Below are 24765 nucleotides of genomic sequence, written 5' to 3'. Positions count from 1 at the left end.
AAATTCAAAAATCAAACGCTTCCTCGGAGAAACTGTTGTGAGCACACGGGTAAACAGTTTGAACTGTGCGGTTCAGACGATGTGTCACCGACAAACTGCACAGTGCACATGCATATCAGACATCGTGATGTGCATTGCCAATTGTAGTAAACAAATTTCATGTTGGGCGTTATTATTTTGACGTGGCAAATTCCGAGTTGGTAAGAAGAAAACGAAATGCATTCGCGTACCGATATTGATCGACATGAGCCATGGCACCATGGCAGCAGTAATCAAAGACTGACTGAATGTAAAGAGTTCGAGTTCATAATCCTGTTTTCGTTTTGTAATAAACGAGATTTGGATGAAGCGAATGCAATACCAAAAATTGGCACAAATATCTGGTTGAGATCTGCTGATGCTGATGTTGATGTTGATGTCGACATTGATGTTGTGTTTATGTTTTCTTTCTTGAATCAGATGCCAATAAATCATTATACGTACACAAATAGCGATTCATCTCCATGCCATGCCATACCATACGTTTTGTGCTGCAGAATAAGCCAACAGCATCATCCAAGTAAGATGCAATATTGCAAATATGGTGTTTTTTTGCCTTGGCAAAATATTTTCGGTGTGCTAAATAATCAAATGCACGTATGGCATCTGTTTGTACAACGGGGTGGCAAATACAGAACGAAGGAGAAAAAAAACACACACACACATATTTATATATATATATATATATATATAGGAGATGAATTTTTTGACATATTGATTGGATGTAGATTTCCACAGTCTGTGTCGTATTTGTGAGTTCTAAATTTTAGCCGAAAAACCAAACGATACGAAAATCGAAAATCGAAAATTGAAAAACAGAATACAACGACATAAATGTAAATAAATGATGAAGCATAATACAGATAAATACATATATGTAAAATTGGAAATTGGTTTAAAGTCGAAATTCAAAGCGATTACGTATGCTTTTAAATCGACTTAGACCGGCACAGCAGAGCATTTGATCGCAATCCATGGCTCTGATGAATAAACAGAAAATCAAAGCAGAAATTCAAAATGCAAAGATTTGAGCGAATGTTCGAGTGTGCGTATTTCTCTCTCTCTCTCTCTCTCTCTCTCTCTCTCACTGTATGCTATATGTCTATGTGTGCTAGTACCATGCATTTTTTACAGTTTCAGGTGTACCTAGAGACAGTGGAAGCACATATCTGTTTTTGTACGATCCAAATTGATGCCGAACCAATTGCGATTCACTGGCCGATTTGCATAAAGCGAACGCTTCTTTCCGATGACAAATACATCGTATCCGTCACAAGTCATCGTTTTTATCTTGACTAGACAAGCAGCATAACATTGATTTGTGTCATTTGGCGCACCTTTGATGTAATAATAATAACGAAACAAACATGAGCAAAATTGTGTACATCTTTGATTAAATTCAAGGCCTATACCAAAATGCATATATGACGGCTTCAGTACAAATATTCACACCGTCGAAGAAAAATAAAGTGCTGAAAATAAACAGTGTGTTGTAACGAATATTGCCTGTACCATTTGTAGGCAAATTTGAACATAATTTGATTTCAAACAGACTTCTTTGGAGAGGAAAAAAGAGGCGAACGTTCACCAAACAGCGTTGTGCCCACCAAATTTATCGAGACTCGAAGTAATCCGTTGACAACGCATGATGTGGAAAAAAAACCGTGACATCGTTGTCATTGCCATCATCATCATCATCAATTGTGAGTACCAATAACGATACATCGTTTGCGACATTCCCCACATTGTACTCGCTTTTTGTCGTCGATACAAAAGGGGCGCTTTTTGGCCCCAACAACACCGCATGCCATCGGCTTTAAAACCATGCACCTCCTCTACTTTAGCAGTATATTCATTTTATTCAAATCCGTTCATTGCTCGATTCAGCTCTTCTCATTCGGCTCACGCAATAAATGCGTGTGGACGATGATGGCGGCGACGGCAACGGAAACGACCAGTATTGAAACGTTGTCTTTTGTGTGTATAACATCGAAATTTATCCATCAAAATTCATGTCAGACGAATTGTCACCTGTTCAATACGGAAACATTTTAATTGGCTTTAAATTGCTTTTTAATAGAATTGTCTTATGAAGTTTTTCGATAATCTTTTTCCATTTTTGTTCGGCTCTCCTTTTTCATTCGGTACCATTGTCCGCGAGGCATCCTCGTCGACACAAAAGCACGAGTTTGCATACTAATAATCGCACAGTCTCTTGAAATGCATTAAATGCTTGGTCGACAATTCGAAAAGTACGGTTGTTGTTCTTTGTGAAAGTTTAAGCATTACCCAAATACCATTACGGGGTCCCCCACATTGGTGCCTTGCTGCCATTAGACTTGTCGATAATGGTTCATCTTTAGAATTGTTATGACATTGCAACGCTCAAATGAATGCCAAGTTCCGGGAACCGAATTATGTGTTATTAATTTTCACCGGTTCCCCGATTACGGAATCATTCATTTTGGATGGAAATAGCACAAGCGGCAAATAGATTTTGCGATGATTGTTGAAAAGCTACTCCAATGGAATTATAATGCATACGTATAAAAGAGACACAGAGCGAATGATTTGTTTGTTAACGAATTTTCAATTCGTTTATTTTATTATTCACTTTCGTATCTTGTGCCGCATTTCAATCGTGGTCCCATTTTTCAGTGGATCCTGTCGTCACTTATTGTTTTACATTTCCGTACACACCGTGTCAAGGGAAAGTATAGAAATTGGTCCCAAAAACTTTTTTTTCGCAAAATTGGTTTAGATCATCATAAATACTCATGAAACGCGTAGAAAACCACTTTTTAGGACACTTTTTCGCTCATGTGCCGTCGTCGTTGTCGTCGTTGTCCTTGGTGTTTGTTAACACGATAACTCAAAAAATAATTGAGATAATCAAAATATGGAAATGCCAAAAGTTTTGTATTCGAAAAACTTAGTTTAAGTTCGAAGATGAGCCATTTTCGGTTTTACCCTAGGGTACTTACCCTAAGAAAAACCAAAAAAAAATGATAATTTTGTATGGGAGGTACCCGTAAATCGAATCCTATTGGCTTCAAATTTTCTGAAACTTCATTTTTTTGCAAAAACCCGGAATCGATTTACGGGTACCTCCCATATAAAATTGTCGAAGTTTTGACTAAAGTGACCGATTTTTCAAGAATATTAAGAAAAAAACCAAACGTACGGACAATGGTACGGAAAAGTTTGGGATTGCGAATGTAATTCTTTTCATTTATTTTTTGTTTTTGTTTGTTAGTGCATTGTATATCAAAGAGATGGAAAATACAAGATTTGAATTGTGCGCGTCGTCTCATCCAATCAATTCGATTTGATTCAAGACCTCTTGAGGTGTGTTGGTTGAGAAGCGGACACTCGGCACGAGCGCACGCCCACCCTCGACAAATTGTGATAACTGGTGTTGTCGAGCGATGCTAATTTTAAGTGGAGATTACATTATAACTTAACCCCATTCCTATGATGATTCAACTCAAGTACAATGGCTAAGCAAACAGTCGAGCATAATGCAAATTTTGTTTTCTATCTCATTTTCCTTTGGCTGGTCTCTCCCCGTGTGCAAATAAAATGACTAACAGTCACTCAGTTGTATGTAACTGTATGTAGTGATACACAACTAAAACTGGCTAAGTTGATTGAAATCATGCGTTTTGTATCGAGACAATCACGTTTAGTTATTCTTTCTGGGACATTTGACTAAGAGTGATTTGTGATTAAAGTTAACTGCAGTTGCTTATTTTTTTATTTTAGTTTTTTATTTTATTAAACACCGCCAAGCTATGGCTGAATATAATGTGGGTTCTGATTGAGGTTTGGCCGCAAAAGAGTACAAGACTGTTACATATTTAAAATAATAAACAATTAGTAGCAATAGGTTTCGATAACTATCAGTTCTCGCCTCGTTAAAAACCTGGCTCTTTTCGTACATCATGCGGTATTCACAATAGTAGGAACATGAAAACGAAAACAGTCATACAACCAAGATGGAATTGCTTGATATTAGTCTATAGTAAACGGTCCAGGATAACCTTTGGTAAACGTTTCCAAAGGGACAAAGGCTATGTGAAGCGTTAACTGTTACGCGTTAAATTTAGACTTTGAGACTGCAAAAGTCGTCACTTAATTTATCCGATAGATAAATTGATGAGAAGTTTTACGTCGGTTTAGGCAGATCCATGTTGATTGCAGAGTGCATTGAGTTGACATGGACCATGATTTGAAACGTAACTAGACAATTTGATGCTAAATGGTAAATAATTCAAAATTGACTCAAAATTGACTTGAAAGATAAGAATATTAACTCGCCAACTTCGTGGCTACAAAAAAAGCACAAAATCAAAATAAAAAATTTACAATAAATAATGTAAACATCACAGATAAGTATCATCTTTTCAATACACATAAAAGAATGTATGGAAAAATTCGTCAGTCTTTAAATATTGATTATGCTGTGTGGTCCGTGTGAGATGAGTTGAATTCCACGTGGGTGGTTGGAACCTGGGACAGCCCCGCTCATGTTTGTTGCAATCAGAAGCAACCCAAATGGCACCCGGGCAGTATGCTTTGTCCTTGATGAATTCGTCCGCTTTGGATCATAGATCGCGTTTGTTGGCAACATGAAAATCGCAATTTCATCATTAATGTGGGCAGTATCAAGGTGTTCTCGTGGAGAACATATACAAAAAATGAGGTTATCTGGATGAAAAATTGACTGGGTGGCCAGGTAGTCATTTGAGTTTGCATAGCGATCCAAAAGTGGTGTCCGTCATTTTGCGAACCGATGATGCAAAATTTTTCTTGGAGGTCGCTGCTGTGAAAAGTTCCAGCACCATGTTCGCCATTTTGCACATTTGAGGAATTGGAGCTTCACGCACCAACTTCATGTGCTTGTCATTGACCTTGAATTGTTCGCTGTGTCTCAATGAACGCCCATGATTAAATGAGACTTTGTCACTAACCGTTGGACAGTTAGCGTTACCGTTGATGATGTCGTAGAAAAACGGCGAAGACTAATCATGTTTAACTCTGACAATCGCTGCTCGTACGGTGTGATTGAGTATTGGTTATGTACGGATGGGTATTCACGACGAGCGTACATAGTGAATTGGCGTTGCACGGATTCAATTTTGTCGCTGTGGATTTTGTGGAATGGAAGCCATACCATGGCGCAGTAATCGAGGTGAGATTGAACCAATGCAAAATAAAGCGACTTTAGTGTGGTAACGTCAGTGATATCGTGGCAGAAGCGTTTGACAAAGCCAAGTGCAGCCGTTGCCTTTGAAGTGACCATGTCAATATGTTTGGCAAATGATAGTTTTCTGTCAATTAGAACACCCAAGTCCTTGTGTTCAGTCACTTTGTCAAAGGTATAGTCGCCATAGGTGTAGTTTGTATCCAAATGCTGACGTTTCTTGTAGATAGATAGTACTGCACATTTTTTGAGGTTAAGGTGCAGCCGATTCACGTCACACCAATGTTTAAGTTTGTCGATGGCTTGTTGCAATATCTCCGAATCTTGCTGAGATTTGATGATTTTGGCAATTTTGATATCGTCGGCAAACAGTAATATCATGATGTCTGGGGGCATTTGATCCACGATGTCGTTGATGAACAGCAGGAACAGTGTTGGTCCGAGGTGGCTCCCCTGCGGGACACCCGACGACGCTGTAAAGTGGACCGACTCACTTGCTCCATGTTTGACAAATTGGGTACGATTTTCCAGGTACGACTTAAGCCATGCCAGCATGTTTTGAGGTAGATTGAATGTTTCCAACTTCTGGATCAATATGCTGTGATCAACTCGATCAAAGGCTTTCGTAAAGTCCGTGTACAGGACATCAACTTGAGCTCCAGTGTTTAAGCCACTCTGGGCGTAGTACACAAACTCGGTTAGGTTTGATGCTATAGATCGTCCTTTCATAAAGCCATGTTGGTTAGGCGAGATGCGATCACGAACAGTTTCAAGCAAATTTACGTTGACGAGGTGCTCGAAGAATTTAGCGATTGTTGGTAATTTTGCTATGCACCTGTAGTTTTCAATGTCCGATCTGGCGCCCTTTTTGAATATGGCTGATACACTCGATCGTTTCCATTCGTCGGGAAAAATGCCAGATGAAAGCGACTCATTGAAGATCTTAGTCAACGGACTAGCAAGCGTCAGAGCACACTCCTTCAAAATCAAAGGATGAACACCGTCGGGTCCAACACCTTTCTTTGTATTGACCTTCGTCATTTCAGTCATGACAAAGTCAAGGTCAAGCTGGAAACAAGAGGTGTTCACGGACTGAGGTGACGGTTGATTATTTGTTGTCGTTGATGTGGAGTAATTGCTCCCGAAGAAGTCCGCAAATAGATTTGCTTGCTCTGTTTCGCTGGATGTCTTAGTGTCGCCGAATCTCATGGTTTTTGGTATGTTATCAGTGCTCTTTTTAGAGTTTACATATTGCCAAAACGAAGAAGGATCACTTTTCAAGTTTCAAGTTTGATTTCATTTTGTCGACGTACTGATTGTAAGGTTCCGTGTTTTTGGCACTGAATTCCTCGTGCAATTCTTCAAATGGCTGCTTATCATTGGTCAGCCTCCAGTAATCCCACGCTTTTTTCCTCAAGTTCTTGAGATGCCGAAGTTCTTTGTTTTTCCATGGGCATTTTTGGTTATTTTTGCGGACATACGTTGGAACCGTACATTGAATGGCTTCTGCTAACACGCCATGAAGAGATGACACCTTCTCCGCAAGTGATTTATTTGCGAATAAGTCATCAAAGTCGACGGCAGCAGAATATTCATTCATGCGCTGATAATCAGCCCGTTTGAAGTTGAAATGCGTATTATTCTGGTTTTCGGAACCACTGTTAATCGCATGCCATTCAAATTCAATCAACAGAGGAGGGTGGTAATGGTCGATTTTTTCCGTCAGTGACAGTTTAGTAGCATCGGAAATTGTTGTGTTGGCATGGTCGTTTGTGAAAAATAGGTCCAACAATTTGAGGTTCCGATTCTTTATTGAATTTATTTGCTGGAGGCCCAGGCCCATCAGGCCGGTAATGAAATCAGCAGCACATTGGGAGTGGAAGTTTGAGGGAACAAGCACATTACTTTACTCATCGTCATTTATTCACTCAACGTTTGTCAAGTTAAAATCGCCAACAACTATTACAACATCATCGGCATTTGTCGTGAGTGATTCAATGGCTGAACGATGCAAAGTGTATATTTCATTGGATGAGTTCGGTGGAACGTATGCATTGTAGATGAAGATGTTGTGTGTTGGTAAGCTCGCTTTAATGCATACGTGCTCAATGTCCACGTTGTCAAATTTTATTTCTTCAGTAGAGAAGATTTCATTGTTGAGCGCAATGAGAACACCTCCACCTCGTCTAAATAATCTGTCTTTGCGGTAGACGTCGTATGTGCTATTGAAGAATTCGGCATTACGGTGGCTATGTTTGAGCCAAGTTTCAGTCAAGATGACTATGTCAAAACCGAAAGCAGCACATTTATGAAAAAATTCATCCTGTTTGTTACCCAAGCTGCGAATGTTTTGATAATAGACACTGATGCGTGTCGCGTCGGGTGTGCGCAGCTTGGGATTTAACGGAATCGTCTGTTGCCCACGCGATGGACGAAATGGTTTTGCTGTTGCCCGGAGTTTGCTGCGCGGTAGTGATTTGGGCGCTGAGCAAACGGATTGAACCGAAGGTTGCTCACACTCGGTGTCGTCGATGCCTGTGTATAGGCGTACATTTGCTGCGAATGTATTCTGGCTCTGTTCTCGTTGTCATGCCGATGCTCCCCGTTTTTTGACTGCCAATTTGCATTAACGCGAGGTTCAGTGAAGGGCAACGGAGGATTTTTTCTGTCAATGAATTCACAGGCAGTAACTGATTTCGGCCATATCGACGGGTTAACAATACGTTCAAAGTATTGACGTGGAAAAGTCAATTTGAACGAGATGAATTTGTAGCTTGAAATGGGCCGGTCACCACGTGTCAATCTTTTGCATCGAATCTCATTGACAATATTTGATGTGGAGTCAATTGAGCGCAAATGGTTCAAAATATCATCACAGGTGGTGTCATTAGAGAAGCGTGAGATGTGAACGCTCTTCGTCAGATTTGATGGCAGTGGAACTGACGGAACAATTTTCTTATGTAAATTGCTGACCTGTGGTAACGGTACCGCTTTGGCGTATAAATTGCTGGCTTGAGTGCGTGAGGCATTTTTCATAATCGGTTTACGAGCCGGAGCCTGAACCAAATTGCGCAAATGAGACAACCAATTCTACGCTTACCGTGCTTTTGATTCGGGCGTGGAGTGTCCACATAAACACTCGATGAAGCATGACCCGATTCGACAGATGGGACGATTGTAGTGTCAACGTCATCATTACTTTCGTCCTCGTCCATCGGTTCCGCTGACTTATCGTTGATCACAACATTTTCAGTGTGCACGGTGTCATTGGCATTGCCAACCAAATGCATCAATGTATTTGCGTCGATTTCAATCGTTTCGGCAGCACTGGTATTTTGCTCATTTTGGTTGCTTGCACTTTTTTGCGGTAAGTCAGCGGACAACACTTTGTCAATGAGAGGCACTAGCGAGCGTTTGAGGTCCGCAATAAAACTTGAACACTCGGTAAAATTGTTAATTATGCCACCCAATGTGTGTGGCTGGCAACTGACACAATACCACTGTAAACCAGTAATCTTCGCCAAATAGTTCATCAATGTTTTATTGTACGTGGTGGTGGCATCGTCTTTATTCAGACAGGCGAAATGAAATGAATTGCCACATAAGCCATAGCATGAAATGCTGTTGTCACTGGCTACCGGTTTCACACACAACGCACATTGGGCCATTTTATGGTTATGAAAACCAACAACAATAACACAGGAAAACGACGTGAATAACGAGAGCGACGTAACCAAAAATGTGCACAAATTATCACAGAGAAAAATCGACGAAATTGATGTTGACAGGATGAACTTTATATTATTAGGATACAGCAAGTCCTCACGAATAGAATGATATAAAATTTGTGACAAAACAATGTGAATAACTATTTAAAAACAATAAAATAATGTAAACAAATACGAGAGACGAAAAAAAACACAACTGTCAGCGTAGCTGTCAAACATATGGTTGAAACACATTTTGTTCGAGACAATCACTTTTAGTCAGTTAAAATGTCCCAAATTAATCGACTGACTAGTCCAAGGAGGAAAGTACTAGATTTGTATAAGACGCCAAGTCGTTATCTCTTATCAGTTCAGCGAAACACGCAAAAAATCGCAATTGTACAACAAAATTCGTGCTTTTCACTGAACTAATAAAAGATAGATAATCGGCGTCTTCAGCAAATTTATAGTGCTCGAGGTCTTCCGCAACTTTGCTTCAGACAGTTCCCACTCATCTCCTATGAGTTTCGCAGAAAACGCGAAGGATGATAAAACGAGACCGTAGATCGTCGCTACGCTCCTCTCTGCGTTCTTTATGTTATAAATTAATAAGTTAATAAAATTGAGTGTTTAAATTAATTTGATGTTCCCATCAAATTATTCATCGAAGCACTACATGGAATGTAGTTTCAATCGAAGCATACATTTCTTTATTTTATGAAAATTATTAGAATTAATATCAAGTATGTTCGATTCGGACTCTATGTAGCATAAGTATCTGTCATCACTGACACTGACAGCTATTGTTCATTAGTATTAAGAATCGTACAATAAATCAGTCGTTTATCAGCACTCATACTGTTCACTCATTCACTGCGTTACTACATGGCGCTGCGAACAGGATGATGAAGTGAGCTATCCGTGGATTGAGAAGATATGGATTGGAGGACAATTGGTTGCATTTAAAATTGACACCGGTGCCCAAGTCAATGTGATTCCACTGAGTGTGTTCCTTCAGTTGAGAACGGAGATCGAATTGCATCGAACGAATGTCAAATTACGAGCCTTCAGCGGGGAAAAATTGAAACCAGTCGGTATGTGTTCTCTGCTTGGCAAATTTAACAAAAAGTCATGTGATATGAAAACAGCTGTTGTTGATATTGACATAATGCCTATTCTCGGTTTGAAATCATCCATTCAGTTTGGTTTAGTCTCGCCAACAGTTGAATCGCGCACATTCACAAATACCGCGTATCAAACTAAAAAATTATGACTAGATCAAGTTAGCCTTGACAAAGAGTCTGTGTTGAAAAGTTATCCTGATTTGTTTAAAGGCCTCGGATGTTTCAATAGCGAATACAAAATCAGCGTTGACAAAAATGCAACACCAATCGCTCACGCACCGCGTAGAGTACCATTGGCAATTAGACACAGATTAAAAATGAAATTAGATGAATTAGTTGCGAATAAAATAATCGAAAAGGCTACCGGTTATTGTGAATGGGTGAATCATTTAGTCACCGTTGAGAAAAAAGACGCTGAAAAATCACTGCGATTATGCATCGATCCAGGTGAATTAAATAAAAGTATTTTCGATGAACACGCATTTATTCCAACTTTTGAAGATGTGTCATCACAATTAAATGGCATGAAATATTTCACAGTATTAGACCTGAAAGATGGTTACTGGCACGTTAAATTAGATGAAGAATCGAAAAAACTTTGCACTTTCGCAACTCCCTATGGAAATTACAGATTCTTAAGATTGCCATTTGGGATAAAAACCGCTCCTGGCGTGTTTCAACAATTGAATTTTGAGAACTTTGGAGACATTGAAAATGTAATGATTTATTTTGATGATATTTTAATAGTGGGTCGCACACGAAAAGAGCACGATGAAGTATTGAAAAAGGTTTTGGACCGCGCAAGAGAAAAAAATGTACGCTTCAACATAAACAAAGCACAAATTGCATTAGAAGAAGTGAAATATTTAGGTCACATTTTTTCATATAATCAAATCAAGCCTGATCCAGAACGTCTTTTAGCTATTGCTGAAATGACACGACCAAAGAACAAAAATGATTTACAAACATTTCTTGGAGTTGTGAATTTCATGACTCCGTTCATACCTAATTTGTCAGATCGAACGGCTCCGTTGCGTGAATTGATAAAGAAAAATGTTCTTTTCCTTTGGACAGAGTTACATGACAAAGTGTTCGATGAGATCAAAAAATGCATTCTTAATTCGGAAATTCTCGTGCCTTTCGACATTTCAAAAGAGTTAATTATTCAATGTGATGCGTCACAGGGTGGCTTAGGATGTGGTTTGATTCAAGATGGCAAACCAATTTCGTTTGCGTCACGCAGCCTAACCGCTTCTGAAAGAAATTACTCTCAAATTGAAAAAGAAATGTTGTCAATTATTTTCGCCTGCCAAAAGTTTCATTTCTACACTTACGGCAGAACAGTGCGAATTGTCAACGACCACAAGCCTCTTCTTGGAATCATGAATAAAGAAATACACAAAATAGCGTCAGCAAAACTACAGAGAATGAGACTTAAATTACTCAATTATGACATAATTCTTGAACATGCACCTGGCAAAACGATAGTTTTAGCGGATTATCTATCGAGATACATGAGCAAAAGTGAAAAGGTTTCGGAAGATCAATCAATTACTGAGTCGATCTTGTCGATTAACGTGACAGACGCGCGTAAAATCGAATTACAGCAAGAGACGAACAATGATGAAATTTTAAAGCAAATCAAGGAATATTGCAAATTCGGATGGCCAAATAATAAAGACAAATGCGATCCATCCACGAGATATTTCTATAGACTCAGGTCCGACATATTGCTCGAAGACGAAATCCTGTTCTATAAACAACGAATAATCATTCCAAAATCCATGAGAAAAGAAATTTTGCACCAATTGCATAAGCCGCACTTCGGCATAAACAAAACGCTCAAACGTGCCCAAAATTCAGTATTCTGGCCAAACATTTCCAATGAAATAGAGCAAACAGTTTCAAATTGCATTATTTGTCAAGAGAATGCGCCGAAAATTCAAAAAGAGCCGCTCTTGCCACATGACATTCCGAATGAACCGTTCAAGAAAATTGCATGCGACATTTTAGATTTTAAATCAAAGAGTTTTCTTGTCGTAGTTGACTTCTATTCGAAGTGGATAGAATTAGTTAAATTGAAAGGCAAAACTGCTCATCATGTAAATACAGAATTATTAAGGCTATTCGCTACATTTGGTTACCCACATATAATAATTGCAGATAATATGCCAATGGGTTCTTATGAAACCAAACAATTCGCAAAAAAGCATGATATTGAAATCATTACAAGCAGCCCTAATTTCCCACAGTCAAACGGAATGGCTGAAAAAGCGGTCGGTATTTGTAAAAATATTTTAAGGAAGTCAGAGAATGAAGAAGATATTCTCAGAGCATTGCTCGCATACCGCACCACACCAACCAAAAACATGTCATATTCGCCAGCTCAGCTAATTCAAAATCGAAATTTGAGAACTGAATTGCCAATGCACATCGATAAATTTCGACCCGAATTATGCATTGACGTCGAAAAACAACAACAAGCAAAGCAAAAGATCTGTAAATCATATTACGACAAATGTGCCAAGCCGAGAAACCTCGACTTAAAAAATGAACAAAGCGTTTTATTCAGAAACAACGACAAATGGCAACACGGGAACGTTGTTGATAAACACGATACACCACGGTCATATGTTGTTCGATCTAACGGTCGAGACTATCGTCGGAACACACGGCACATTCGAATATTTAATGAAAACACGAACCAAGACAAAACAAATCAAACACCGATAGCCCACGTTCATCGAAAATGCACACGGAGTGGCCGAACTTATTAATTGGTGTTATTTATTGAAATCTTGTTTTTTGAAGTAAAATTTTCATTCAATTTTTTTTTCATTTAGCTTAGATTATTTCTCTTGAATATTGTTTCCTGCCTTCTTTGAATTGAGATTAAGAATACATTTAGTAAATGAAAATAAATAACATATACATATATTTTTGGAAAAAAGGGAGGCAAAGGACACAGTTAGAAAAAGGGAGATGTAGCATAAGTATCTGTCATCACTGACACTGACAGCTATTGTTCATTAGTATTAAGAATCGTACAATAAATCAGTCGTTTACCAGCACTCATACTGTTCACTCATTCACTGCGTTACTACACTCTATTTTTTCTAAAGATGTTAAAATCGACGATGTCATGGTGGAAATTGTTAATTTACGTAATTCAGTCAAGAAGGGAAAAATGAAAGTTCAAGTACCAATAAAAAAATTATTAATAATATTGATATTATTAATAATAATAAATCAATCAATTGAATAAAATTATAATTCTATATTGATCTATATATTATATTATAATCTCTTATTAATATTTTCGTAATCATTTGGGTACGATAATGTGAACGTCGATTGTACATTATTTCACATTGGGAATTAAAATAATGTGAAACTTTTTTTCTGAGTTATCTCAAAAGAAAATTACGTGTACATGATTTTATTTCAATTTTGTAATTAGGCGTAATTGCTTCATTTCAAATTACAACTTTGGATAGAAAAAAGAATTAATTTTCGGTCCAAAAAAGTGGCCTAAAGAGTCTTAAAATTTTCTCGAGAAAAAAAAAACAAATGCAATAGCCTATATTCCATGTAGTGCTAAGAAACATGCCATAGGCCGATGTGTTTGATTTGCGCCCAATCGATAAGAGATAACTGTCTTCAGCAGTGTCATAGAGGATCTTGAGTACTACAACTTTTCCGAGAAAAACTAGTTGTTATCTCTTATCAGTTACGCGGAAACCGTGAAAAACCGGGACGACCCGCCAAAAATGAACATACATTCTTTCAACCATTGTTAGTCTCAGTGAAATATACTTCTCTTTATTGCTACGACGTTTGACAAACTTGTGTTCTTCTAGGTCTCACCAATTCATATCTACTATCGACGTACTGCGATAAAAACCTATATAAACAATGTTATTATATTTGACAATATTTGACTCGATGTCAATGACGATGTGGTAGCGCCACCCTTAGAGATTCCTTATTAAAATAAGTGGAACTATTGAGTGCGTGCACCATATCGCACGTAAATTTTCAATATGGCAGCGCCCATAGAATTAAAAAGTTAACCAATTTCGTAGTCACAAATTATCGCTGTATGACTATCGACCCATTTTGTTTTCAAGGCATTCAAATGCATGCAAGCATCAATTACTTGACCATAGTTCGCTATTATTTATTGATATTATGAATAGCATTATTGAGCATTATTGACAATTCCGAAGGATTATTTGGGATTATTTTTGTACTAGATTGCATTATTTGAATTATACAAATCTAGTACTTTCCCCCTTGGACTAGTCAGTCAAAAATTTTCCACACGGGTCTCTATCTTGCTCTCATTTTCTCTTCTCTTACCCACGCACACACACTCTATCTCGAAAAACGAGAAGAGATCACCGTTGCATGTTAATTTCGACCATAGCTGAAAATTTGAATTTCCAAAAATTTGCATGTAATTGTTTATGTTCCATATCCAAATTTTAAAATGCTTCCGCTTTTCAATCTGTTCCATTTGCTGCATATGCTTTTTTCTATGCTATCCATTTGCATTCTTTCTGCACGTAGAAACTATACAAATTCAATTTGAAGCGAACAAAAATTTATTCATACTCTGCAATTTTCCGTAGTGTTTTTCCAGTGGAAAAACCTTTGGCACAAATGATGCGAAAATTTATGAATGTGAAGAGCATTTTTTATTCGTCAATAATTTTCGAGATGAACGTCAATTTGTTTGTATCAGGCCGTTACAAGGATAGTTTTTTTTTGTTCTTACTCATTGAGGCATCAGAACGAGGAAACCAGAGGAAACTGAAGAGCCAAAAACCCAAAGCTCGTTTCCAATGAACGTGAGATTCGTTTTCGATTGTGTCGCTGCTCCCAGCTCCCGCCTCCTCTCCATTGGACTATCAAACGATGGAACCGATCATCGAAGAGATAAAGAAATGCATTGGAATTGAAAACGATGTACAATGTACATGCTCGGTAAATATTATTGAATTTCGGTGGTGCATGTTTTCCGTGCGACCGGGGATTTTTCAAGCCAAAAATACCTCGAGCAAACAATTACGAACAAAATTAATATATACATTGTTCAGGTGAAATGAAAATTCAATTTGCAATTGGAGCGCCCAATTTTTTTTTGTTGGTCTTTTTGTTGTGTTTGTTGTTGTTATTGTTCATTATTTTAAGCGATATAAACGATGGATTTCGTGCCATTGCCATCACACAATGACACAGATTGCCAAATTTTTATGCTCTTTTTCTGACAGATCGATCTCGTGATTTGTGTGCACAATTCACACTGGTGAACAAGCATGGTTTTTCTGTGATTGTTCATGTATCCAAGCTGAATTCGATTGATTGAAGACTATATTGGATTGGAATACTCAAAAAAGTTTGTTGATTAGACAGAGACGGCAGATTGATGGAGCGTAGTGAAAAGCTGATATTGCTTGCGCCGAATTGCATTTCGATCGAAGCAAAATGGATTATTGATTGAATGGCCCGCTTTAAAAGTTGAATGTGATATAAAATATGACAATGAATTCTAGTACGGATTTCCTTGCAAAATATTGCGTTGGGAAAAATCGAATGATTGCCATTCATTACTGGTGTGTTTTGTTTCGGTGGTGGCCAATTGGCGCAAAGTTCGATAAAGCGTACATTTATCGAAATCTAGTCCGTACAAACAGTTGTGTATACATTTATGAATGTATGAATTTCGTCGACTCTTGTCCATCGCATTGCTTCGGATATTTTCTAGTATATTCGTGAATAACATTTGCGTTCCAAATACAAAACCTAAATTTTATCCAATTTTAATCCCGAAATTATTAATTACGCATAATTGTTAATTATTTCAAAACACACATATAGTCACTTAGCATGAAATAAGTTAACAAGTTTGTTTGTTATGTCGCTGTGAAAAAATTGTGTTTTTTTTCTGCATAAACAGAGTGAATTTCAATCGCTCTAGTCCAAAATTGGAGACTGAAAATGAATCGATGCCAAAGCCATGTACACAGTTTACCAAACTTTATGAAGGTTTATATTCTGGGTAACAAATTTCGATAGGTTGTACAGTGCTGTGCTAGTAGCTTAAAAAACAATTAAAATACACCGAAAATTCAATCGAACGGAATGTTTCGGATGCAGCCAGTTTATCCTAGATTCAATTAAAAAGCGTGCACATACATCCACCACACACATAAATTGAGAAATTTTAAACTCTCTCCTGCTCCACCACGGATACAGTATCACATTTCACAATTATTGAGCTGTGATTTCATTTGTTTTTTGATGGTGGCAGCGGCTTCGAGATTGGCGGACGCCAAGTGTGTTTGTGACAATGTCAAATTAATGTGTACAATATGCAAGGATCATTAAAAAAAAACTTTACATCAAAAACACACACACAACAACAACTAAATAACTATAGTTATTTCACTATTAATAGCATTGTCCGACTCGCTTATACTCTGTCCAACGGATACAAATCAAAAACGCTTTTATGGAAGTAATTTGATTTTCATTTTACTTGTTCCATTTTTGCCTCTTCAAGTGTCAGGCCATCGGAGGGGGTGGCGGAGAGAAAAGACAAAAACAAAAACAAAAAACCAAGAGTCGAACATTGAGGAGAATGATTCAACGGTCGACGGTCAGAATAACGAAAAAAAAAACAAACACATGTTCGATTAGTTGTAGGTACACTTATAAATTATAGTTTAAAACAATATTTCATCTGCTCGTGATAGGTTGTCAATAGTTTCTTCATTTTTTTTCTCTATCCGTTCGGGTCCTATCCTTTCCCTTCTCGGTGCCGCTTGAAGCGCACACAACTCTTTCGAAATGGTTTTCGAAATCAATCGCTCTGAGTTGAAATCATTCTTTTGTTTCCAAATCTGGCATGTGACATGTGGAATAGACTTGAATGTGTTTTAAAGCTTTGGGAATTCAACTAAAACAATCGAGTATTCGAAAGGAAAATCTCTTTGCGATGAATGTGTTTTTTCATTGGCATGTACTGTCGTCACTCATTCGCTCGCCCACGCGCATGCATATTAGATGCTTTTGTTAGTACTTTGTTTAGGCAATGTCGAAGTTTTATATTCGCAACGATCGGAATCCTGGCGAAGCAATAAACACAAAGAAAAATTAGCGATTTCGAAGCAAAGAGAGCACATCACGTAAATAACAAGAATGAGGATGGGTGAAGAGAAACAACAATGCTGACGACGACGTTGAACCTTATATGAGAGATGAATGTAGAATGGAGAGAAGGAAGAACGAAACGAACCGAAGCGGAGCAAAGGCATGTCGATTGCCATATCCACGCACATCCATTGATGTGTTCACGGTAAATATAATACAAGTGATTGTGTGGCAAGAAATAAAATCTCAATGGGTTTTCGTTGCCTTACATCCGAACCAAATAATCTATAGCCCAGTGTTTAGATCATCGCACGATATAGTGACGTGTATGTAGGTTCGTGTGATGTGTTTATGCGTGTGTGTGTGGATGTGTAAATTTAATAAAATGTATTATGTCGTTATTTTGATACTGATGGATGACTGAGGTAAAATGTATTTGTTAAGCGCTGAAGCGCTTCTAAAGTTTTCAGTGAGCTGCCTCGTTTCTTCATCGGTTTGTCGTATTTTGCGAAGGACGAAAAAAAAGAGAAATTTGTTCGACAAAATGTACGGCATTTCTTTTTATACCGTCAAAATGCACATATACCGCCTCAGTACGGAAAATGCGTTGAACGTGTATAGTTTTTTTCTTGCTTTCTTCTTGTCATGTTTGTTTTCAATATTTTCTTCCTGTCTTTTCTTTCCTTTTCATTTCGTTTCCTCCGTTTTCATTTCCATCATCATGGAAATGTTCCTTGGCTCTAAAAAAATCCGTATAAGGCCATCGGTGTGTCGCGAAAACCTTTCACCGACCAACCGGAATTTATGTGTATTGCTTTCGCTTTGAATCTTATACGCCCGTTCTCTGTGTCTTCTATCGAAAACTAAAAGTTGTAATTCTTGCAAGAATTCGAATTATGGAATTTTTCGTGAAACAGCACAAATCGCTTTGGTTGTGTGTGTGTTCCTCTCTCTCTTTCTCTCTCTCTCTCTCTATGCATGTGCACTGTTCCGAAAATTGTTGTGTTCGACAGGTGAAAGCATCCGAAAGCATTCGAGGCACAAAAACTGTCTTAAACTATTCTTATTTCATCGCATTTTCGTATTACCAAAAGTTTCTTCGTAGGGATCCATGCCCTCTTTCTCTCACTCAGTTTCTTCCTTTTCGTTGCATTTATTGCATACAAAAATATTGAACCAGCAAACAAACTACAAATAAAGAGACAACAGCATTTGATTCAATCTGGAGAGTCGGCCATCTTTCCAAATAAATACTTGGAACACGGTGAACACGATATTCAGAAATAGTCAAAACACACATTTCAGCAATGACATCTATTGGTGTGGAGAGATTTTCTAACCGAATTGAAGGCTCAGAAGAATTCCCCACGAAATAACATATAAATGTGGAGAAAAGAAAGAGAACTAAATTAACTTCATTTGAAAAACTAGAGATGGCACATATTAGTTCTTTACGCAAAAATAAGTCTACAATCCCATACAAGTACTATACGGTTGGTGAACTCTGAACATATCTCGTTATGTGGTGCATGTTCTATGGGATATAATGGCCTGATAAAATTCAATGATGCAGAAGACGACACAATGGGACGAATGCTGTTTTAAACACAGTCGAAAATTTCATCGGTTGGATCGTTCCCATTTTGAAATGGTCACAGACGCATGCCAATGAATCTTTCAGTGAATGGCACTCTCGTGAATACAATATAAATTAGTGCGAATGTTGCTCGAAATGAGATGCATTGAGAATGAATGAATAGTTTAGCGAATATGCGCTCTCGCTATCGCCGCTTCATTTATTAAATGATTCCGCTATTTCTGATGCCATACACGCATACATGTTGCGACCAGTAGCACACGTGTACCGTCGATGTATCGAACACAGAATTCTTCAGAAAATCTGAGTGCAAACAACAACAGCAAATGAAAAACAATCGCCGCTCACACAAATGAAGTGGAAGCCAAATCGCCGTGTGGCTTATTTATGGACATTTCTTCGTTTTAATGTCTCGCATCGCTATTTATGAACCGAATTTTCTTTTGACTCGTCAGGCAAAATGATTGTAAGCATTGTATACTATTTCTGGTACACTAACAAACAATTTAGCATTGACCTTATAACCGAAACCGAAAATGTTCAATATGCACATATAACATAATTGTATCGTTAATATAGCATGTGATGTGATTACTATTATTACAAGCACCAACGACCCAAATAATAAAATTATGGGCAAACATAATAAAATTTCGTAGGATTCTACTCTGAGTGCATAAATAACAGAGAGAACTGGAGCCGTTGCCCGTTATTAGTCATTTCTCTTTCTCTCTCGTTCACAGTGTGTTTACACAAGGATGTGCAACTATGGCAAATGTGCTGTTACATCCCAAACCAAACCAAACCAAACCGATCTGATTGAGTTGAATGAGATACTGTGCCAGTGCCGTTTGAACAGGACGAACAGTGATGCTGCGTACTGGTTTATGCTCACGTGTTAATGGCCATTGGTATGGTCTAGTGGATGAGCAAACTAGTGTGTGTGGTGATCTTTGTTGGAATTTATCGTTGCTCGTTCAAAAACCTTAGCTTACACATTGACCAAAATGAAAGCGAATGCAATTGATAAACTTTGCCACTTACTTCTCTTGATATTATAAAGCTGCAACCACTGCCACTGTCTGTTGTTACATTTCCATTGAAATTGGAAAGTGAGTCAAGGGGAACACATACATAGAGAGAGAGAGTGAGTGAGTGGGTATGTGTATATATTGGAATTATGTGAAGGCACATGTTTTAGTAAACACACATGCAATAAGATTGTTTTATTAAGTGCTGCTCACTGGACAGTAGTTAAATTTTGACAGTGGCACATTGACTTGTCGGCCGTATCTTTGCAATGGTATTTAATGGATCAATAAATGGAAAGTAATCATAAGCATATTTTATTGGCAATGGTGTTATCATCAGGCATCTGCTCATTTTCAATAATATTCCTTTTATGTTTTGACACGAAAAACGAGAAAGATACAAAAATAGAAGAAGAATCGAAGTAAGCTCATAAGCTCATAAGCTCCCATTGTCTTACACAACGGAACCAAAAATTTTCAAGGAATTGCCTTTCATTTGGCACGAAAAGGCACCGCCTTGGTTCCTAAAGCGAAAAGAAAATAATTAAACTTTGGAAAACGAAAAGCGCGACATATTCTACCATGATTACCATAATTTCTCGTTGAACGAATAAAAATTGGAGAGGGAAAAAAATCAGACCAATTCGCTCGAGAAATTATTTCGTATTTAGTACCATAACAGCAACAATTTTATTTTTTATGCTGAAAACTTTGTGCCATTTGCTAAACACCACATTCTTTATTCCTCGTTTCGACAAAAAAGTTTTAATTGTTTGCAATGTATCATTTTGTCGTCTTTACGGTCACCGGTAAGCTTTCTGATTGCCCATGATTTGATTTTTCATAAGGATAAAAGCACCATCATGTCATTCAAATGGCGCATTTAAACTAAGCATGGGAACAATAACAGGTGAGGTGAAGTGGTGCGAATGCAAAAACGACGAGATTTTGATTTCGCATTTTTAATGATGTGATTCAAATCTAGCTGATTAGTTTCTCTCCAATTTAATTGCAATGCGTATATTTACGGCAATTATCATGAAGAAGAGGAGGTGGAGAGGGTGCATACATGAAAAAGTACGTGCTACAACACAGTTCTGTCAGTTTTACAATACAAAGAGCCGAACGCTTTTATTCGATCGTTCTTGTATTTCACAGTGGCGTGTTTGAAATGAAACAGTCCTAACGAAGGTGTAGTTGGTTGCAAATTCAAAACAAAAAATAAAGTGCTCTTTGGTCACATGGGAAATGAATTAAACGGAATATTAATAATTAGTTTTTATTTTCTGCGAGGAATCCCTTCGACTACGCGACGAAAATTGAAAACACGTTGATTGAATATAGATGGAAGCAGGAAGTCGTTTTTCGGCTTAAAACAGCAAAGGAGCTGACCCAATATTTAGAAAGAGCGATTGGCAATAAAGGTTTCTTTTTCAACTGCAACACCAATCGAAATTACAATCTGAAGAACGAAGGAATTGTAAATTTGATGAAAAGTCCAATGGAATCATGTAGGAATTAAAACGCAACCTATTTTTTTTGAAATTTGTGCTCTCGATCTATCATCATTGATTACAATTTCAATGAAGGAACGATACTTGAAAAATGGTCGGATATTAACGTTCTTTTCTTTATTTCCAATTCAGGCGAGATGATTGGCTCAATGTCATAAGTCCCCGGGCGGACGGGCGGGCATAACGCACTCGCCGACCGCCTGCCCGCCCAGACTAACGCACTCCTCGCCCGCCCGCCTGCCCAGACTAACGCACTCGCCGACTGCCCGCCCGCCCGCAAATAAAAGATCAAAACGTGCTAACATGTAGGCGTGCAGGCGTGCAGACCTGCCGGCGTGCAGATCTGCCTGCGTGCTAACGTGCAGATGTGTAGGCGTGCTAACGTGCTAACGTACAGGCGTGCAGACGTGCAGACGTGCAGGCGTGCAGATCTGCCTGCGTGCTAACGTGTAGGTCTGTACGTCTGCACGTTAGCACGCCTGTACGTTAGCACGCAGGCAGGGGCCTGTTTTTCGAAAACTGTTCACATGAACTTTTCATCAGAGCATTGAAGCTGCTGCATATATATTTGCTGCTGGTGAACAGATCTGTTCGACAGCAGCTGTTGCTTGCGTGCATATTCGCTGTGAAGCACGTTCGTTCATGTATCGATTCTCGCGCACAATGTTTGTCTCTTTCATTCATACGAAACCAGACAGAGAAGCATATAAAACACACGAGGCACGAACGGCAGCTATGAGTGTGCACGCGCGCGTCGCTTACGATGTATCTCGTGTGTTCTGTACGCTTCTCTGTCTGGTTCCGTATGAATGAAAGAGACAAACATTGTGCGCGAGAATCGATACATGAACGAACGTGCTTCACAGCGAATATGCACGCAAGCAATAGCTGCTGTCGAACAGATCTGCTCACCAGCAGCAAATATATATGCAGCAGCTTCAATGCTCTGCTTTTCATTGAATCTGTTCAGATTGATTTATTATTCACTATTGGATGGAAAGTTTTCAAACTGTTTATTTTTTAAAATAAGACGGTTTTTCATTTTACTTTTTACTAGATGCTAGTAATCAATCAAATTTTTTTTTTGGCAGCACTGTCAAGTGACAAGTTGTTTTTTTGTGGGAGCTCCGCATATTTATTGTGTATTTGATTGTTTTTTCGTTATTTTATGGTTATCTAGTAAAAAAAAACTTTGTTAAATCGTGCAAATAAACATTGCTCTGTTCAAATCATATGAAGTTTAGTATTATTTATTGTGTCTCGTGAAATAAACTGTGATTGAACTGTGAACATTTTTCCACTGTGACTAGTGTATGGCATCGCATTGCGATATGTCAGCACATAAACAATGTACGCGTGTAAAATACAACCTTCCGAAAAACATATTACGCTGTTGTTCTTTGGGGACCACAGGGCCCCATGGCTATTTTATATTATAACTGGACTATGATAAGAGATATCGACTTGGTGTTTGTGGCAGTGTTGTAGACTAGTTTATGTTCTACAACTTCACCGTAGACATCAAGTCGTTATCTCTTATCAGTTACGCGAAAAGCCGCGAAAACGTGAAAAATGCGAATTCATAGTTTCTCATTTTTCAAGGAATTGATATGAAATAATGGGATAGTTTCTATAGCAAAGTTGTAGCTCTGGTCAAGTTCTACAACTTTGCCACGGCACCAAGTCGTTATCTCTTATCAGTTACGAGAAATGATAAAAAAATCGCGTTTTTCACGGTTTTCTGCGGTTTCTCGCGTATTCCGCGAAACTGATAGGAGATAGCGAGATGGTGTCTATGGCAAAGTTGTAGAACAGCTTGAGTAATACAACTTTACTACCGACACGAAGACGTTATCTCTAATCAGTTACGCGAAAAAATGATAAGAAAAAATGATAAGAAAACATTCGCGTTTTTCACGGTTTTCGCGGCTTTTCGCGTAACTGATAAGAGATAACGACTTGTTGTTTGTGGCATAGTTGAAGTACTTGACCAGAAGTACAACTTTGCCATAGACACCATCTCGTTATCTCTTATCAGTTCCGCGGAATACGCGAGAAACCGCAGAAAACCGTGAAAAACGCGAATGTTTTCTTATCATTTTTTCGCGTAACTGATAAGAGATAGCGATTTGGTGTCTCTGGCAAATTATAGTACTCAACTAGAGCCACAACTCTTATCAGTTACGCGGAAACCGCGAATTTTTTCTTATCATTTTTTCGCGTAACTGATAAGAGATAACGACTTGGTGTCGTGGCAAAGTTGTAGTATTCGACCTGCTCTACATTTTTGCCGAAGAAGCAAGTCTCTTGCTTCTTATCAGCTTCACTAAAAATGAGGTGGGAAAATTTCGCGATTTTCGCGGTTTTTCGCGTTTTTTCGCGGAACTGTTAAGAGATAAGCAATATTTGTTGCAGCAAAATTATAGCAAACCTCGAGTATTACAACTTTGCCTCAGACACTATTTTGTTATCTCTTATCACAGTACAGATTCATATGAAGTACATATGGGCCCAAAGAACAGAAATAGGTAAAAAGTGTGAAGAACCGTCAAAGTGTTAACAAAGTAAGAAAAGTGTGTTTAGATTCGGCATCAAGACAAATATTTTGTGCAAATGTGTTTAATTTAGACAACAATGTTTTCGAAGAATTGTATGTATAATGAGAAGCAGTGAACACAATTGGTGACCGCGGAGCGCCACTCCGAAGTCAATAGGGCTGGTGGCTAGGTGATCCGATTCGGGGTGTTTCATTACTTTTGTAAAATTATCAAATGTAAATGAATTATATGATATTATTCAGTCTGTGATTAGACGGTGAAATAAATAAATTAAATAAAATAAAATCAATCAAATTTGAACATTTCAATGAACTAAATTTGTATAAATTTTTTCCCTTATATGAGGCACCTTCGATTCCAATTTTTGAACAGCAAATTTTTTTGTTTTATTAATCATGGAAGTGGTTTCATTGTATTCAGATATACCTCAGACAGACACTCATTCGATTCAATAAAGAACCAAAAACCATAATGCGATAGCTCGAATGAAAATGCGGCAGAAAAAATCAGCAAAAGCCTTTTATATTTCAAACGCTTCGGATGGATGGCGCTGTCAGAAGCTCTCTGAAGCACATTAGAGGTGGTGAATGTGATTATGACAGATCATATTTGTGTTTACGTTTAGAAACGTTGACTATCAAAGTAGAGAATGTTCTGTTAATATAAACCAAAATACCAACATGGCGGGCCAAAATGCTGTCATGGCGGATATCTTTCTCATTAAACTACACATGAAAATATCTCGAAAACGGCTGGGAAAATCGGCAAAATGGACCGTGGTGTCACTCCCTGTAGGGAGTGTAGACACCCGGCTGGTTTGATGGCCCAAAG

At 38.1% G+C, this 24765-nt stretch overlaps 1 protein-coding gene across 1 annotated transcript in view; it reads left to right on the top strand.

Moving 5' to 3' along the window:
- The first annotated feature begins 10393 nt into the window (after positions 1-10393).
- Positions 10394-24765, top strand: part of LOC129574140 (uncharacterized protein K02A2.6-like) — a 27971-nt gene continuing 13599 nt past the window's right edge. Inside the window, exon 1 of the mRNA XM_055455632.1 lies at positions 10394-12575. Within this exon, the coding sequence (XP_055311607.1) occupies positions 10394-12575 (2182 nt within the window). The remainder of the gene's footprint in view (positions 12576-24765) is intronic.

The sequence above is a fragment of the Sitodiplosis mosellana genome, unplaced genomic scaffold, assembly GCF_009176505.1.
Source record: "Sitodiplosis mosellana isolate CC-2019 unplaced genomic scaffold, AAFC_SMos_1.0 Smas_scaffold_6150, whole genome shotgun sequence".
NCBI lineage: Eukaryota > Metazoa > Arthropoda > Insecta > Diptera > Cecidomyiidae > Sitodiplosis > Sitodiplosis mosellana.
This window is presented reverse-complemented; position numbering and strand designations above follow the sequence as displayed.